Below are 20318 nucleotides of genomic sequence, written 5' to 3' on the forward strand. Positions count from 1 at the left end.
CTCGGAGGGCCCGCGGTAGGGTGGCAGAGACGGAGAAGTAAGTGTATAATGATCGTACGGCGGGCTGGACGATGAGCTCCCTGAAAGCGCGGTGTGCGGTGGGAATGTACCGAGGGGGCACTAGTTCCCAGGGAGGCCAGAGGCTGCAGGTGTGTGTGAGGCACCGCGAAACCCACCCAATTCTGAGCCAAGTTTAAAAAGACTTGAAAGTAGAAGGCTCGTAGTTTCACGGAGCCCCTTTGTTTGGTTTTCTCCTTTAAAAAAAAATCCTAAAGTAATAACGAATAGAAAAATGACCCCGAGTCATGCTTTGCACGAGATTGGTAGACGGAGTCATCTTTAATGTTGCCCTTAAGAAATTTTCCGATCGAAATGTTTTAGACAAGCTTTTATTTAATACTTGTTTATTTAAGAAATCTTTCCCTCCAAGGCGGGGCTCAAACTCATGACCCTGAGATCAAGAGTCTGATGCTATTCCTACTGAGCCAGCCAGGTGCCCCTAGACAAACTTTTAGTTGTATGCGGAAGATGGCAAAGGCTGAGTTAGTTACTTTGTAAATGAAAGATGCCCCCTTTCTTTTTTTTTTTTTTTTTTTTTTTTTTTTTTTTTTAATTTTTTTTTTTCAACGTTTATTTATTTTTGGGACAGAGAGAGACAGAGCATGAATGGGGGAGGGACAGAGAGAGAGGGAGACACAGAATCGGAAACAGGCTCCAGGCTCCGAGCCATCAGCCCAGAGCCTGACGCGGGGCTCGAACTCACGGACCGTGAGATCGTGACCTGGCTGAAGTCGGACGCTTAACCGACTGCGCCACCCAGGCGCCCCAAGATGCCCCCTTTCTTTTGTTAATTTGTGCTACTCATCTTCAGCTATTTTAAAGAAGTTTATTGGAGAAAGATATTAACGTTTATTATGTGTGAGTCTGTATTTTCACAACTGCTAGAAATGTGTGTGTTTTAGGATGCAGACAAAACTGAACAAGACCAGAACAATCAGAAGTGATGGCACACAGTTCACTAGGCAGGTGGACCTGGGGCTCCACGTGCTGAGCTCGCATTGGACCAGCTGTTCGGTGCGGTTGTAGGCTAGTGTGACACCGTGGGACAAACTGACGTCCTTCCCTGAAGAGTAGCGCTGAGGAGGAATTCAGGGGACGTTAGGTCATGGACACAGGCATCGCTGTCTCTCTTGGTTGGGCACAGTGGGCTGAGAGAGAAGGTTGGGCAGGAATTGACCAGAAGGACACCTGAAGCAGGCAGCTGGTTGGTCAGCTGACCAAACTATATGCCAGCAAATGAAAGAGTGAACATGGCAAGTAGCCAGGCCAATTCGGAGAAGCCGAAATGTACTCATGGAGTCGTTTGTCTCGGCATTAAAGACATTCTGCCCTCGTAATGACACAGCCCAGACTGTGTTCTCATCTCATCCTAAAGGGATAGTACCCTTAGAGGAGTATTGGTCTATATGGCTTCTATCTATCTCTTTATATTTTTTTGATCAAAAACATATACCTAAAGTTATGCAGAACATTTCATTTTAAATAGTTCTGTTCCCTCTGGCAAACCGAGCTGAAGTCAAGTAGAAATTATAAATAGAATTCTTGCACCTTAAAATTGTGTAGTGTGATGTATTTTTGTTGAAGTTGAATTACTCGTGAAAATTATTTGTAGTCTTTTTAACTGCCCTTTTAAAAATATAACTTCATTAACAATGAAATCTTGTTAACCTCTTTCTTAGCATACATCTGTGGATGGATATACTGAACCACATATCCAGCCCACCAAATCAAGTAGCCGACAGAACATCCCTCGGTGTAGAAACTCCATTACGTCCGCGGACGAACAGCCTCACATTGGAAATTATCGTTTACAAAAAACAATAGGGAAGGGAAATTTTGCCAAAGTGAAATTGGCAAGACATGTTCTAACGGGTAGAGAGGTAAGTTTTCACGATGCTTTCTAATATTTACTTGGACCTCTCCAGAGTCTTTAAAGCTTTCCTATAGTTGATGCTGGGAATGAATGACAGTTGAAATATGGTAAAACACTGGGATGCATGTGAATGGAACATCCGTGGACACAGCCATAGTTGGCCTTTGAACGTTTAGAAAGACTCCTCCCTTCACGTAGCATCTTTTGTAAATCAGGTGTAACTACAGAGGAGCTTTTCTCAGACTTCTGTCTGCATTATACGGTTTCTGTAAACATTTCTGACTACCATTGTTCCCTGGCCCCAGGAAGAGGGCCAGGGAAGTTCACATTAATTATTGCCTCATGTAAATTGGGTATAAATGTATATAAAGTCACCCACTAATTTTTACCTATTTAGAGCCCACATTGCACAACTGTTATTATATTGATGTTTTTCCTCAGGTAGTAAGAGAATTGGGTTTCTAAAATCCCATGTCTTTTAAATTATGTGTATGTATATAGAGAAAAAATTTATGTATTTAGTAATTATTATTGTTACTAATATTTATTTAATACTTTACATAGTAAAGACTAAAAAGCAGTATTACTTCATGTTTCCCTGCTCTAGTGAGGACATTGTGAAGATCTCAGTCATAATTTGTTTTTAATAAGTTTTTCCTTCTCTCTGTCCATAGTATCACTTCTGGTTGATCTTAGTCCACTTCTGGTTGATTTTAGTCCTCTGCCAGGAGCTTTTCAGACCCAGGCTCCATCAGGCAGAGACTTTGAGGACATTCAAATCCATTTGCTTACTTTGCTTCTATAAGTGAGCTTGAGCATTCAATTTGTCTTATATTATTCACGTGATACCTAACCTACTGAATTTACCAGCCCCTCCCCTCTGATAGTTACAAGTTATTAAAATCATAAGTAAATGATTACCGATGATTTTTACTTTAAAAGGGGAGGCTTGGAAAAAAATAAGAAAGGTGTAATTTTATTGACTCGGAATCAGATGTGTTAAAGACTTAAGTCAGTGGGATACACAGTAAGGCTGCAGATTATCACAACTTCACCATCTAGTTATGTGAACTCCAATCATAACTATATTACATGTGGTTGCGAATGAAACAAAAGATTTTTTTCTTTGTAATTTTTTATCCATCAAAATATGTATTCTCAAACACAGTTTAATGATTCTCTTCTTTTAGGTTGCTGTGAAAATAATAGACAAAACTCAGCTAAATCCTACCAGTCTACAAAAGGTATTTAATTATTTTAATAGTAAGTAATTAGAATGTGAGTTTATTAACATGTGATCTTCTGTAAAGTCAGTTATCCTAAATTTCCTGTTAGGTAAGATACTATGTTCATCAGTATGTGAAGAAAAGACGTGATGTAAAGCATTGTATTTAATAACACTTCAATTATGTTTATCAAGTGTTTGCTTGAGAAGTATCTACGACTCAAATGCGTGTACCATATGAGAGGAATTTACGTCTTCTAATTCAGTAGAGTAAAACTTTGTAACAAATGTGTTGAAATACTCAGGATTCTGCTTTGTTAAAAGTGTATTTATAGTTACATTGTCCATAGGTGGGTTTCCTTTTATTGCTTCACTTGCTTTACTTTCTTCTTCTGCAAGAACTAGTCTCTCAGCTAACTTTGAGTGAAAAGTAGGAACATTTCTTTAAACAGTGCCAAAAAAAAAAAAAAAAAAAAAAAAAAAAGGAGGGAGAGGAAAAAAGGTAGTTAGGGTGGAAATTGCCCTGGTAATCCTAGAAAAGCTGTTTCAGGTTGCTTCATTACTCATGTGGGAAAAGTTTCACATACTCATTTTAGTACTTTAAGAATGAAGCAAATACTTTAACACTTACACCATATATGTTGTTTTATGTAGTGAGATAGTAAAATACATTGTAATTTTTATTAGAACGTAATGGGATCACGGTCACATATGTAAATGTGACAAATAACTTTTGAGTTCCTCAAACAGAATCTTTAATATGAGAACTTTTTAGTATGGTGTGTTTAAACTATTCCTGCTGTGATTCTAACATCTAAATAAAAATTCAGGTCTGTGATAGCAAGACTTTCCGCTTGGCTCCATGCCAGATAAGTCAGGGTATTTTTATATACGTACTTCTACTCGGAGATCTGTGTTTGTACTACTTACTGAGATTCCTTTTAAGTTTAACAGTTAATGTGACTTTCCATAGCTTTGCTATTTCTGATCAGGGAGAACAGAAAGGTTTGCTGCATTCTTTTTCCTCTGTGACTGAGATGGTGTACCTTATGCCTGTCTTCGGAGAGAAACTTCTGGCACCAGTCTTTTAGCTAATCGTGATGCAGTTGTATGAGATAATGCATCTAGGCAGATGCATTATCCAAAGGTTGTCTTTTTCCCCGGGGTGGGGCTTCAGTGGGGCAAATTTTGCCACCCTTCTTTCTGCTGGGAATCTTTTAAAAGTGCGCCGTGGCCCCGCCCGTCACGCATCTGGCTTTCCCACCTCTCCTGGATTAATCTGTGAGTGACTCTGGTAAACTGAGTGATTTTAAATGACCTTTAGAGACACTTGAGGCCTGTTTTGCTAGCTGGATGCACAGTAATATGACCGCCACTCTGTTCTTCCCAAAGGGGCCCGGAGAAGTGTGTAGAACCGCAGTCATGCTTGTTGAAACATGCAGACGTGAAGCCGAATGTTGCTTTATTTATGTGAATAACTAAAAAAATGTACTTGGTGACAAGTAATTTCTGTTGTTATTCTGCTCATCTTGCTGATGAAGTGTTTGCTTTTCCAAACAGGCATATAAAGAATGATGGCAATTTTGTTTTCTTTAATCTATGAAAATAGAATCCAAGGAAAGATGAGCATTCACTTAATGTAGCCTTTACACGTGTATATGTCATTGTTTTTGAAATAATTTTCATTTATGTTCATAGATTTGCTCTCGGTTAAGAGTTTTGGAAAAAAACAAAAAAACAATCCAACAGATCAAGGCTTGGTTAGTTCCCATGCATTGTAGAATATTCAGCATTTGGCCAGTCATATCCCCCGGTCAGTTATATCTAAAAAAGAAATAATGGAACGAGAAGTAATCCATTTGTTTTCCTTAGCATTGACAGTCAGGACCTATAGATAAAAAATAGCAAAATATATTCTCCGTGTAATAGGTGTGCTTATTAAAAGGCAGATAATGGTAACACATGTATTTGGAATAAGGGTTCATTTTAATCTCATCTCCAGAAGGGTTTGGTTAAATCTTGTTCTGGACTTGATCTGAATTTAAGCTGATTCCCATCCTTTATATTCTCTGCTGTGTGTAACATATTTTTAGGAAATAATACTTTCCATTGCCAACATCAGTGATAGACAAAGTAACCCAAATTCGATACCCCAACTGTTCAAAATTTCTAACATACAAAGTTCTCAGAAACAGTTTGGTCTTTGGAATTGTTAAGCATCTTTGGCATCAACGTTGTTCACATAAGATGCTCGTGTGATTTGTATCACATATCTTGAATTAGTGGGATCCAATTTAATGAGCTGTCATAGTTTAAAAATTATTTGAGTTTGATGCTATATTTACCTCTTCCACTTTGGACCATGAGTCTCACCTTATATTTTAATCGGTGTCTTTGGGGGTAGGGTTTATGAACTGTACTGGTGATTCCTGGGGATCTTTTAAGCAGCCTAATAATGTTGGAGGAGCAGCAAAATAGTGAAACAGTTCTGTTCATAGTTCACGTACTTGAAATGTAAGATTGTCATTTTCTCAGAAATTCCACTAGGTTTTTAAACTTGGACACACTAGTTTATACATGGATGACAAAGTTTGTCTTAGCTTTCTAGTTCATAGCCACCAGGGTACAGTTTATCTGCCTTCTATGTGTTGTTTATTAATTTACATTTTCTATTGTTTTACTGTGTTGCATTATATTCCCAATTCACAAAAATGGCTCAGTGGTTCAGAATTGATTAGCTGAGTAGTAAAGCCTGTAATGAGAATAGAAATAAGACTGTCATAACTCAGCATTATGTCCTTAATAAAGAGGGCTGTTGCATTGCAGTGACATAAACCGTGTATCTCTGCGTGAGGACATTGGTTTTGTACAAGCAGGGAAATTACAGACAATCTCCAGTAACTGATATCTGAAAATTAGACTTATTAAATGAATAATCTGCTTACTCCTAGTGTCTGGTGTGTTACCTGTTGTATAAAATGTTATCAAATGGTGACCTAAGCCATTTAAACTTTGGTGAGTTTTCAGATAAAGCCACCAACCTCTCTGGTAAGCTAGTTACGTTTTCCAGAGCATCTGCAAAATAATTTGTATCACTGTCACTACAGGCAGAGAGGAGGACAGAACCACAGAAACAATATTCAGAATTAAGTTTCTTTTAGCAAATTATCAAGAAACCAAACTTGTAAAAGCAGTCATAAAATTATTGCTGAATAGTTTTATCAAGGAGAAAGCAGAAACTCTTTGGCAATATTCCTTAACAAACACCTCTGTTGGACATATGTTGAAATGCCAGTTACTGTCACATACGTATGCTTTATAGCATATTTCGCTTTATTGTTCTTTTCACACATGCGGATCATTTGAAGGAAGAGTCTGAACCAATCCTTTTGTGGGTCAGTGAAAATCTAAGTGATAAGAGAAGAGTTAGCAGGATTAACTGGGTTGTGGACTGCAAAAATTGGCTTAGAATTAATAATGGTGACACACCGGGAGGGCCTTTTTTTGGCGAGTGTGTGTGGGGGAGGGGTGTGTGGTAATTCTGCAAGGAATGATACTGCCGTGTGAATAAATAAGATTATACCTAATGCCCAGTAACTCATTATTTCATCCTCCATGAAATCAGTGCTGAGCAACATACCTCTGATCTTGATTGGGCTTTGAAGGAAAGGCTGAAAGCAGGTTATCGTGAAATCGTGGCTCTTTTCGTGTAGAGTGTGAAGAATTGGTGGGAAGCATATTCACACTGAAATATGATAGATTTTGAGGGAAAAGGCATTCAAACAAGTTTCCTTTAAAAGGTGATACCAATAATGTTAATATCTAGCTAAAATGTTGAAGATAAGGTAACCAAATTTTCTGAAAAAACCAAACTGTTTCCAGTGGGCCACTGACCAAATATTTGACTTTTCTAAATCTTGTTGGCCCTCTTTAGCGACTAGCCAGAGGGCTCAGTAATGTATTATTGGGCATATTTAACGCACAAATGCTACATCCAAATATGAAGGACACCTTCTGGAGCAAGCGTATCCAAAGAGTGGATCGAGAATCCATTGCTATTAGCCTTCTCGCCGGGACTTACAGTCTTCCAGCTTTTGAGTGGATACGATTAGCAGCCTAGACTGGAGTCCGTCTGAGAGCTGTACATAATCTTCAGGGAGAAATATCTTTGTAAGCTAATCAGTCTGAATGTCGCTGACACATCATCTGATGCTGGTTCCTTTGTACAATCAGTCTGTGATCGTGACTTAGGATGTTTTTAATTCAATAGAAAAAAACCCTAGAAATGGAGACTGTCTTATGATTCAAACTACGTGTCAGTCACATGTGTTCATTACTAATTCTTAACTTAGCAAGAATTTCTTGAAAGAAAATTGTATTTCTCCATATATTGTCTTCTTCTTCTTTTTTTTTTTTCCTTTGGCTGCTCCTTTTGTGTGTCCTTTATGTAGAGTCATTGTCTTTTTGGTTGGCCTCAGTGTTTCAACCCCACCAAGTTCGGTCCTCTTTTCTTTCTGTATTCCCTTCCTGGGCTGTCTCAACTACAGGCAGGGTCACAAATATATGCCTTCAACTCAGACCTCCCCTAAATTTGCTCGTAACCTTTCAAAGACAGCCCAAACCTATTATGTCCAAAACTGAACTCATGATCTCTGCCCCACCTCCTCAGTACCTCGCCACCTGGTTTTCTTCCGAGCATCCTCTCTCAGCGAATGACAACTGCCCCTGAGTTGTGCAAGCCAAAAGCCCCAGAGCTGTCCTCCACTCCTCACTCTACCTATTTTCACCATCTAATCCGTCCATGAGTTGTGCTAATTTTATGTCTTACATCTTTTGAGAAGGTCTGCTTTTATCTTTTTCTATCACTACCACTCTAGACAAAGCTGCCATTGTCTCTCCCAAGGACTACCCCAGTAGCCTTCCCGCTGTTCTTCCTGCATCCGCTTGCATCCCTCCACACACACACACACACACACACACAAACACACGCGCACACACACGCCCGCACACACACACACAGTTTAAAAAGTCATCAGAGATACAGAATACCTCTCTGACTATGCCATCCTTTATTTAAACTTTTTGATGGCATTCCGTTCTTGGAGGTCTGGAAATCAAATTCGTTAACAGTGTGTACCTGGCCCTACCTTCCTCTTCCACCTCATGACCCACCAGCTCCCCCCAGCATCTCCCTACCCCGCCTCCTACGCCTCTGGCTTCAGCACTTTCTTACATCTGCTCCTAGTTAGTCTTCCTTCCAGTCACCAACCTCTGCACCTCTTCACCTCACCCTCCACATAAGGCTTCTCCCCTTCATTAATGAAACCTTTATTCATTCATTCCTCACATTTCAGCCTTGGAGTTGTTTCTTCAGGACGACCTTTGCTGCCGCCTCAACAATGTTAAATCTCTCCACCTTCTTTAAAATTAAGTACCTATAACCAAGGATTATTCATAAAAATTGCTGTAGTTCTTATTTGTTTTAGTTTGGGTAGTAGTTCTGTTTGTTTTTTGGGTTTGATGTTTGTATTCTACCTCTGACTCTTAACACCTCTATTTTGATTGCTGGGGCTTTATTGGCTGTAAAGCTTCTTTCTGTCTCTTTCTACATTCTCAGGAAACTACATAAGATTTGCTGAAGAGTAGACGTGGAAGGGTTTTCTCTTGGAACTGGAGGAGGCTAGGAATCTAAATCACCCATGAGTTGTAGACTAAACCATCTGATTGTTTTATTTATTTATTCATTCATTCATTCATTTACTTATTTATTTATTTATTTATTTATTTATTTATTTATTTATTTATTTAAAGTGTATTTATTTTAGGGAGAGAGAACGAGCAGGGAAGGGGCAGAGAGAGAGTGAGAGAGAGAGAATCCCCAAGCAGGTTTCATGCTGTCAGCACAGAGCCCAGCGCGGGGCTTGATCCCACAAACTGTGAGATCATGACCCGAGATGAAATCAAACACTTAACCGACTGAACCACCCAGGCTCCCTTAAACCATCTGGTTGTTTTAAAAGTCATAGTGTCATTTTGTTATTTGAAGAGTCATACTCTTATTTTTTTCTAATTTGGGCAGTTTGTTGAAATAGTAAACTGGTCTATTTTTGATTCTTGGATAGGAACTTCAAAATGTCCTTCCCATTTTAAAAATAGTTACTTTTTTATGACATTTGTTAGACTAAACTATTTCATTTCTAGTATTTTTTAAGAAATAAGATAGTGCAGCTACAACTAAAGCCTTATGTTTTATTTCTGGGTTCTATTCCTATATTTTCTTTCCTACCTGGAAATAACTACTGTTCTGAACTTGATCTTTCTTATTCCCATTCAAATTTAAAATGGTTTTTCCCATGTGTGTTTCCATACGTAAAAGACTACATATTATTTTTTAAACTTCTTGATTTTGTACAGCTTGCTTCTTCCACATACCATTACCTCACAGTTTTAGTCATGTTAGTGTATATAGTCTAGTTCATTTAATTTCACTACTGCTGTTGGCATGCGTGAATATGCTGCGGTTTGCCCATTGTCTTGTTAATAGATATACTACAGTTGGTGTATTTTTTGTTAGTTGACATGTAGATTGTTGCTGGTGTTTTTGTGTTTCGCTTTTTCTTTTTAAGTTAGTTAGCTTTTTGTTTTTGCTGCAGAAGCAGTGAGGCAACGATCATTATTGTGTACGTCTATTTGTGAAGGTGTGTAAAAGGATGTATCTGTCCAAGCAGAATTGCTAGGTTGAAGGTCATGCATATCCTCAGCTTTACCAGCTAATGTCAAATTGCTCTTCAGAGTGATTGCGCCAGTTTATACTTCTGCTAACACTGTATGATACTTACTATTGGTCTTCATTTTTGTCAGCACTTTATATTATCAGATTTCTTCATTTTTTTCCGACGTTATGAATGCATTATGGTATCTCATTTTAATTTCCGTCATTTGTAATTTAAACTGTTTTCAAATTTGATCCGTTTTATGTTTAATATCTTTCCTCTGAAATTATTTGATCTGTTATCTCAGTACATTTACTTAACATCAACTTGAGCTCAGAGACGTATAAGACCTTGGGAAGGACTCAAGCAATATAAAATTAGAACCAGTTTATAAGAAATAAGAATCTTACAATCTGGTAATCTATCTAGATGAAACTTGGAAAGTGGCCCAGCCTGTCATTTAAAGAGCATTTTCTTCTCTTAACTTTGCAACAAACAATTGACTTACAAGTTGTCAAGGTTGGAAAGCAATACTGAACAATTGTCCTATTTTTTTTAGTGAGATGTCATCTAACATATATTCATTTGATTGTATTCAGATCTTTTTTGAACTGCCATTTCATGGGAAGAACTTAAGAAATTAGCCTGTTGTTAAACTGCTACTAGCAATAACTATATAAAATACGTGGTGTACCAGTAACGTGTCTGGAGACTTAAAAAGGAGTAAAAAGATGATCCTGGAAATTTAAAAGCTGAAAGCTTAATCTATAGGGTTCTGTTAATACAGGCATTTCATCTACAAAACCCCTCAATGGCGGGAGCCTCTGAGCGAGACTAAACGAGAACCCGGCAGTCTCTTGGACCTGAATATCACTTGCACTTGTCACCACACCTCACTTTAATAGACCAGTAAACTGTTGGGACGCCTGGGTGGCTCAGTCAGTTAAGCGTCCAACTTTGGCTCAGGTCTTGATCTCATGGTTAGTAGATTCGAGCTCCGCATGGGGTTCTGTGCTGACAGCTCGGAGCCTGGAGCCTGCTTCAGATTCTGTGTGTGTGTGTGTGTGTGTGTGTGTGTGTCTGTCTGTCTCTCTCTGTCCCTCTCCTGCTCATGCTCTGTCCCTCAAAAATAAAGAAACTTAAAAAAAAGGTTTAAAAAAATAGACCACTAAACTGCTATCAAAGATAGAGATAGGATTTTTACAAAGGTTACAGTGAAGGCAAAGAAGGGCTTCCTGCCCCTCGCCAAACCGCAATCAGGCCAAAATGCTGGAAAGGCCAAGAAGGCTGTGTCGACAGGTGTAAGAACATCTGAATGTCGCCGTCCTCCTATGAGCCCAGTCCCCCAAGACTGATGACAGCCTGGAAGATCTCGCCCAGTGGGAACAAGCTTGACCACTGTGCCTTTGTCAAGTTCCCTGGGACCACAGGGTTGTTCTCCATGTGCCTCGAGACCAAAGGAGCAGTGCAGGAATCCTGTGACAAGGGCACACGGTGAGCGGGTCTGGTGGAAGGAAGATGATGTGCATTTGACTGACCCCTGACTATGATACTTCGGGTGTAAATAGAACGAGGATTGTCTAAGCCATATCCACGTGGCTACTTCTAAATATAACCGATTTTTCCCACCACCAAAAAAAAAAAAAAAAAAGAGGCAGGAAGGAAGAGAACAGTTGAGAGGAGAAAAAGAAAATGCTCATAATTGAGGCAAATACTGATTAACACTGATGGAGTTTGATCCTGACCTTAAGCCCTAACAAAAAGGACTGAATTGAAAAGTAAATATCTCTCTTGTTTACTAACTTCAGTTACCTGGAACAACACCAGGGACCAAGAAGGAAACAAAGGCCTCTGAACAGCGAGAATAGCTGTCACAAAGTCCAAACACTGAGGTCCCTCCCTGCCTTTTAGTTAGAGAAAACCCATCGCAAGCCTTCACTCAGCACTCATTTCTCTAATTCGGCGCACAGAATTTGAACAAACCCTAGCCTCAATTTCCAGCCCACAGCAAAGTTGAAATAGTAAGTTTGGAGGGTATTAGCGAATTCGGAGCTTTCCTGCTAAGTTTGAGAATGCTAGGAACATCGTGATGTCACAGTTTGAAAGCGAGCAAGGGAAATGAACTACAAATTAGAATCAGAAACTCAACTAGTGCTGTGGGACTATTTAATATGTTTGCAAACCTTTGTGTTCCTGACTTGTACCTGGGCGTATGATACATGTGATAATTGACTTTTTTTTAACGATAATTGTCTATCTCAAGGTAAACTTATCATGGTCTAAATTTTCAGCTCTCCTTCTCCCCTCAGCCCTGTCCACCTTTCTTAGAATAGTCCGGAATAGCAGGCACTGGTAAGATTGGCACCCTCACTGATAAAGGTCTTCTCTGAGCTAAAAGATCACAGACATGTGGCTCACTGTCTCTCCCTGCTCCCTTTGACTCGGGCAGCTGAGGTGGTTAATTAGTCCCGTCTCTTTCCTGTGTGCAGCCAGCTGGAATATTGCAGTTTAGGGAAGGGCACGAGGGGAGTCGCGAAGAGGAAGAGACATCTTAGACCTTTACTCAAGCCATGTGCTACTGTGCAGTTGGTCCCAGCTCTCTGGATTTGGAGTGTTAATGACCCATATCTAGCTGACAACTGAAGTGTTTCTTTGGGAGGAAGGGTGATTGGTAGGTCAGGCCACTGGCGTTTGATCATCCTGAGTCGGGATGCCCCTTAACACACACTGATCGCTCTTCCAACAGCAGCCACTCTTGGTCTTTCCACTGTTGCCTGTCATTTTTAGCCTTCACACACCCGACCCACACAGACATTCGTGCTCTTGCTTATTACGGTTTTTTCCTCGCTTCTTGTCAACAATTACTGAAGGAGAGGAAACTAAGGATAGAACAGTACATTGAAGACATCTTTGAGATACAGGAATCCAATGACTAGGTCTTAATTTTTTAACTGGAATAAGAAATTACCTTATGAGAACTTTGGCCCTTCCTGTAACTGTTTCTCCTGCTTCATCTCCAGATGGCGGTGGCGTGGTACTTCTGTTCAGGTATGCCCTAATGTTCACAAGATCATTGTAATCCTCTCCCCAGCTCATCTCACTTCTTGGTAGAACACAAGGGCTAAATTCTAGGTTCTTGTCAGGGACCGCGTTCGTGAATTCAGTGCCAGTCCAAAACCCAGCTTAGGGAACGAACAAACCAACAAGCAAACCCCAGTATCTGTGGAGAAGTGCTTGAAGCATGTACAGCTAAGCCATTCCTTTAGAATGGCAGACGTGGAGCATGTTGTCAGACGTGGAGCTGCCGGGAGGCATCGGCATGTTTTCATTAGTTCTAGGGTATGTCTCAACCAGTTTGCTTCCAAGAGTAAACCACCACATTTGCCGGTAATTTCATAAAAATTAATGAGAAATAACCTCAAGATTATCCTTGTGACGACATTGTCTACACACCTGGAATCCTATGTGCTTCCTTGAGGCAGAAGAGAAGGAAGAGGAGCTGGAATCAGAGCTCGTATGGCATGACACGCTACACTCCCTGGGCCACTTTCTGGAGAAAATAAGGTGGAAACCCTCTTTTGCCTGCCGTAAGGAGCGGTTAATTGAAAAAGTATGGTAAAGGGAGGAATTATGAAAACTTATATAGATATTTAACATTTAAATTGAACACATCAGTGTATACCGTTGAACAATTTAAGGCCATTTAAGGCCAAGGTTTCTCCCCCACCCCACCCCCCCTTCTTAGTTTGGGCCTGTTGATTGGCATTTAGCTTTGTTCATCTTGCACAAATCTCACCCCTAAACTCACACTTGCTGCTATTTCCAGGTTTATTTTATTTTTTTAATTAATTATTTTTTTTATTTTAATTAATTAATAAAATAATTTTTTTAATTAATTTATTTTTTAATTAATGATAATTTAAAGATACCCAGGAATGATCTGAGAGCAGCCCCAAGATTTTATTTTAATCTTTGATATTTATTCTGCCCACACTTAAGTGGGCAGCAATTTCTCTAGCAGCTTTTATCTAGAATTTACAGATTTTTTTTGTGTTTTTTTGTGTGTGTTGTTTTGTTTTGGTTTTTGTTAAACAACAAACTTGAATTCATTGGTTTGTGTAACATTTAATTGTATTGGACAAACTTTAAGGCAACTGCCTGTGATCCCCACTTCTGGTGTTCACACCTTTGTATAATCCCTTCCCCTTGAATGTGGGCGGGACCATTGACTTGTTTCTAACCAACAGAATATGGAAAAGGTGATGGGATTTCACTCCCATGATTACATTATGTTATATAAAACTGCCTTTCTAGCCAAAATGCCCTAAAGATTATCCATGCTGGCTTGAATATAGTAAACAGCCATGTTGGAGAAGCCTAACTTGGCAAGGACATGTAAGCAGTCTCTAAGAGGTAAGGGTGGCCTCTGCTCGAGAGCAAGTAAGAAACCAGCATCCTCAGTCCTAAAGCTGCAGCCTGGGTTAGCTTGGAAATGGATTCCTCCCCAGTCAGACCCCTAGATGAGACTGCAGCACCTCGATGGGAGCCAGAGGACCCAATGAAGCCCTACTGATGCACAGAAACCGTGAGATGATAAATGTGTGTCGTTACAAGTTGCTAGAGTGTGGTAATTTCTTATTCAGCGATAGAAAGCGAATATACGGACTTCAAGCTGTATTACAAAGCTGTAATCATCAACACAGTATGGTGCTGGCATAAGAACAGACACTCAGATCGATGGAACAGAATAGAGAACCCAGAAATGGACCCACAAACGTAGGGCCAACTAATCTTTGATAAAGCAGGAAAAGAATATCCAATGGAATAAAGACAGTCTCTTCAGCAAGTGGTGCTGGGAAAACTGGACAGCGATATGCAGAAAAATGAACCTGGACCACTTTCTTACACCATACACAAAAATAAACCCCAAATGGAGGAAAGACCTCAATGTAAGACAGGAAGCCATCAAAATCCTGGAGGAGAAAGCAGGCAAAAACCTCTTTGACCTTGGCCGCAGCAACTTCTTACTCAACACGTCTCCAGAGGCAAGGGAAACAAAAGCAGAAATGAACTATTTGGACCTCATCAAAATAAAGAGCTGCACAGCAAAGGAAACAATCAGGAAAACTAAAAGGCAACTGATGGAATGGGAGAAGATAGTTGCAAATGACCTATCAGATAAAGGGTTAGTATCCAAAATCTATAAATAACTTCTCAAACTCAACACCCAAAAAACAAATAATCCAGCAAAGAAATGGGCAAAAGACATGAATAGACACTTCTCCAAAGAAGACATCCAGGTGGCTAACCGACACATGAAAAAATGCTCAACATCACTCATCATCAGGGAAATACAAGTCAAAACCACAGTGAGATACCACCTCACGCCTGTCAGAATCGCTAACATTGACAACTCAGGCAATAACAGATGTTGGCGAGGATGTTGAGAGAGAGGATCTTTTTTGCACTGCTGGTGGGAATGCAAACTGGTGCAGCCACTCTGAAAAACGGTATGGAGGTTCCTCAAAAAAACTAAAAATAGAACTACCCTACAACCTAGCAATTGCGCTATGGGGTATTTATCCAAGGGATACTGGTATGCTGTTTCACAGGGGCACATGCACTCCAATGTTTATAGCAGCACTACCAACAATAGCCAAAGTATGGAAAGAGCCCAAATGTCCATCAGCAGATGAATGGATAAAGAAGATGTGATAGGGGCACCTGGGTGGCTCAGTTGGTTAAGCGTCCGACTTCAGCTCAGGTCATGATCTCGCAGTTCGTGGGTTCGAGCCCCGCATCAGGCTCTGTGCTGACAGCTCAGAGCCTGGAAGCTGTTTCATATTCTGTGTCTCCCTCTCTGTCTCTGACCCATCCCTGTTCATGCTCTGTCTCTCTCTGTCTCAAAAATCAATAAACGTTAAAAAAAATTGAAAAAAAAAAGAAGATGTGAAATAGATATACAATGGAGTATTACTTGGCAATCAAAAAGAATGAAATCTTGCCATTTGCAACTACGTGGATAGAACTAGAGGGTGTTAACGCTAAGCGAAATTAGAGAAGACAAATCTCATATGACTTCACTCATATGAGTACTTTAAGACACAGAACAGATGAACATAAGGGAAGGGAAGCAAAAATAATATAAAAACAGAGAGGGGGACAAAAATATAAGAGACTTAAATATGCAGAACAAACAGAGGGTTCCTGGGGAGGTTGTGGGAGGGGGGTGGGCTAAATGGGTAAGGGGCATTAAGCAATCTACTCCTGAAATCGTCTTTGCTCTATATGCTAACCAACTTGGATATACATTTAAAAAATAAATAGAAATTAAGAACAAAAGAAGAAAACAGATATACTAGTTAAATTATCTATTTACAGTAACACGTATACCCGACAAATATGTTTGGGACCTAGATCACCTCTGGCAAGCATTCTGTTCAACTTAAGGAGTGCAAGGATGCGGGGCGCACCGTGGACTGAATGTTGAGGGTGCTCGGATGGTGCACGTTAGATTTGCAGAGGGGATGTGGGGGCCAGTTACAGGCTTCTGTACTGCAGTGCTGGTGAGTTGTGCTTTTATAGTCAGATACAACAAGTTAACAGGTGAAGTCTTAATAAGAAAGCAAGACTAAGTAAAGAAAACAGGCAGTTTATTTATATGTAAGCGTAGAGAACAAGATTGGTATTGGGCACTTTCCTGTTGCAAAGACACGATAGTGATAATACTGAAGAATGCAAATGAAACTTACAGTATTGCTGCTCATATTGATAGCCAGTCCAGCTACTTTAAAACCTGTATCGTATAGCAAAACCAAAACAGGGACTATTTGTGTTTATTCTTTATAATATGCTCACATGTAAATTTTATCTACTAGTGTGTGAATTTTATCTGCTAATGTGCTGTAGCAAGAGAAAAAAAAAGTTTGAAACCAAAAGTACACGTTTTCTGAAAATCTAACCCACGGAGTCCTGCACGTGCCGTCAGCCCAGTGAGTCCCTGGGCAAAGGTGACGTGATGATGGGCCCCTTACTTCCTCTTTGGGAGGTACTTCCTCTTTTACTTCTTTGGGACTCTCAGGGAGGTAAGGGTCTTGTTCAGAGGAGGGGGGCATTAGGTAAGTAGACAGGGGAGGCCTAGATGGTGTCAGCAGCTAAGGTAAGAACGCTGTGGGGGCACCTGGGTGGCTCAGTCGGTTAAGCGTCCGACTTCGGCTCAGGTCATGATCTCACGGTTCATGGGTTCGAGCCCTGCATTGGGCTCTGTGCTGACAGCCTGGAGCCTGCTTTGGATTCTGTGTCTCCTTCTCTCTCTGCCCCTCCCCCACTTGTGCTCTGTCTCTCTCTGTCTCCCCCCCCCCCGAAAAAAAAAAAAAAGAACCCTGTGTGTGTTCTGAGGGGACTCCTCACCCAGAACACAGGAGATCCCTCGGGACTCTACCTCTGCCATCAGTCCTCACAAGTCTGGGCAGGGGTGGCATCTCCTCAGTCCTATGTCTGGTACCCCCTGGACATGGTTCCCTCTGCTGACCTGAGCACCCCACTCAGACCAACCACTCAGACCACCAGTCTCCCTGAGAGCCTCAAGGAGGAAGTGAGGGTATGTGATTTCTGGTCCCCTCTGCCCAGGGCCTCCAGGACTGCTCATGAGAATGACCCAGTTCTCTGATGGTGCAAAGTAGAAACAAAAAGGTGTTTGATGAACAATCCATGTTCACTACTATCCACAGGCATCTGGTATTGTTGGAAATGCAGGCGCGAAAATTGGCTTGAAAAGACTCAGGAAAACAAACAACCAATTAAAAAGTGGTCGAATGATCTGAACAGACATCTCATCAAAGAAAACATATAGATGGCAAATAAGCATATGGAAAGATGATCAACACCGTCTGTTATTAGGAATTGGAAATTTGAACAACAGTGAGATGCCACCACACACCTATTAGAATGTGAAAATACAAAACACTAACAACGCCAAATACTGCTAAGGATGTAGAGTAATGAGAACTCCCATTGCTGGTGGGAATATAAAATGGCATGGCCACTTTGGAAGACAGTCTGGTGGTTTCTTACAGAACTAAACATACCTAACCGTAAAATCCACCAGTCATCCCGCTTGCCATTTACCCAAATGAGTTACAAACTTACATCCACACAAAAACCTGCACACGGTTTACAGCAGCTTTATTCGTAATTGTCAAAACTTGGACGCAATCAAGATGTAGGTTAACGGATAAATACACTGGTACATCCATACAATGAAATATCATTCGGTGCTAAAAATAAATGCTCTGTCAAGTCATGGAAGGACACGGAGGAACATTGAATGTGTATTAACTAAGTGAAAGAAGTCAATCTGAAAAGGTCACATATTCCATGATTCCAGCCGTATGATCGTCTCAAGAGGTAAAACTATGGAAAAAGTAAAAAAAGATTAGTGGTTGTCAGGGATTTATGGGAGGGAAGGGTGAGTAGGTGGAGCATGGGGGATATCTAGGGCAGTGAAACTAGTCTGTGTGATACTGTAGTGTTGGATACGTGTCATTATACATTTGTTGAACCCCCTGGAATGTACAACACCGAGAGTGAACCCTAATGTAAACGATGGACTTCCCGTGAACGTGTCAAGAATTTTCGTTATAGCACTGACTGCAGTAGGGAAAATACATCAGTAAGTTAAGCATCCTCAATAGAACAGTGTATAAACTGTAGTTTCCTCATGTACTGTAATGGAACATGGCAATTAAAGTAAATGGACCAGATCAATACATACCAGGGGTAGAACAAAGAAACATAATGTTGAAGAAAAAATAAGTTTAGAGAGATATATTCAATATGACTCCACTTATATAAAGTTTAAAACAAAAAAGTTAATATTGCTATTTATATATGCACTATCGAAAATTAATAAAAGCTTATAGCTTGTTATATACCAGCATTAGGGTAGTGGTTTTACCTAGGATGGGGAGGAAGAAAAAGAGAGAGAGGGATACCCTAGCTATGACTAGAATGATTAATGTCTTCATATTTTATTAAATAATTAAAATTCATAATTTTTCTTAAAAATAAAATCTCATGAAAATATTGCAGAACATTAACATAAGTTGTTTAATCTTAGTGAATACGGAGGTAAGTGCTATATTTGTTTCTGTACTTTTTAACAAATTTGAAATATTTCATAATTCAAAAAGTGAAGGAAGAGCATTCATTCCAGGCAGAGGGGGGAAGAGCGTGTGCAAAGGCCCTGAGTAGTGAGGGATCTTAGCAAGTTCAGCTGAGAAAGATGGCTGGTTGCCTTAAGTGAAGTCCATCTAGGAGACGTCCATGTCGATGGTACATAGTGTCATGAGATAAGCATGGCAAGGTAGGCAAGATACTGATTTTCAAGGCCTGGTAGCCCATGTTGAAGATCTTGTTCTAATGGCATTGGAAAATCAGCAGTGGTGATCAGCAGTGTAGTGCTGCATGGTTAATGGGTTGGAGGATGGGAGGACAGAAAAGAGAATGCAGAATGGACGTATAGAGACCTATGGGATCCAGTGTGACAGTGTTGCCTGTATGGATAGATAGAAGTTGACAGATGTGAGATGAATTTTGGAGGTCGGGTCAGTAGGTCTTGGTGATAGATCTGATGTGCAGACTTCGGGGAGGCATGTAGTTAAGGATGACTCCCAAGTTTCTGTAGATGTGGAGGAGAGCTAGGATGAGATTTTAGTGGTAGATAAGCCTTATGTAGGTTTATCATTGGTGTGAAATTTTTTGAGGCATATCAACACATTATATTCTGTTTTTAACTTGTGTTAAAGTACACCAAAGATTTACCATTTTAACCATTTTTAAACACAGTTCAGTGGTGTCAAATACATTCATATTATTGTGCACACATCACCACCAGCCATCTCCAGAACTTTTTTCATCTTCCAAACTGAGAACTCTATACCCATTAGACAGTGAAACTCTTTGCCTCAGTCACTCCAGGCCTTGGCTGACTTCTGTGTCTATTAGTTTGACCTTATTCTACATACCTAATATACACGGGAAATCATATGGTATTTCTCCTCCTGCAACTGGTTTATTGCATTTAGCCTAATGTCCTCAAGGTTTGTCCATCTTAGTGTATGTCAGAGTGTCTTTCCTTTTTAAGACTGAATGTTATCCCGGGTGCCTGGGTGGCTCAGTTGAGTGAGCGTCTGACTCTTGGTTTCGGCTCAGGTCGTGATCTCACAGTTTATGGGATCAAGCCCTGCATCAGGCTCTGTGCTGATAGCACAGAGCCTGCTTGGGATTCTCCCTCTCCTTCTCTCTTTCTGCCCCTCCCTCACTCTGCCCCTCCCTCACTCGTGCATGCTCTCTCTCAAAATTAAAAAAATTGTTTTATTAATTTAAAAAAAAAGACATTATTATTCTATTGTATGTATATACGACATTTTGTTCATTTATTCATCAG

At 40.2% G+C, this 20318-nt stretch overlaps 1 protein-coding gene across 3 annotated transcripts in view; it reads left to right on the top strand.

Annotated features, from left to right (window-relative positions):
- MARK1 (microtubule affinity regulating kinase 1) overlaps window positions 1-20318 on the top strand; it is a 120378-nt gene that overhangs the window by 47847 nt on the left and 52213 nt on the right. For all 3 annotated transcript variants that reach the window (XM_058701861.1, XM_058701862.1, XM_058701863.1), the window contains exons 2-3: window positions 1740-1940; window positions 3124-3177. In XM_058701861.1, coding sequence (XP_058557844.1) covers window positions 1740-1940; window positions 3124-3177 — 255 coding nt within the window. The remainder of the gene's footprint in view (window positions 1-1739; window positions 1941-3123; window positions 3178-20318) is intronic.

This window comes from Neofelis nebulosa, chromosome 15, assembly GCF_028018385.1.
Source record: "Neofelis nebulosa isolate mNeoNeb1 chromosome 15, mNeoNeb1.pri, whole genome shotgun sequence".
Taxonomy (NCBI): Eukaryota; Metazoa; Chordata; class Mammalia; order Carnivora; family Felidae; genus Neofelis; species Neofelis nebulosa.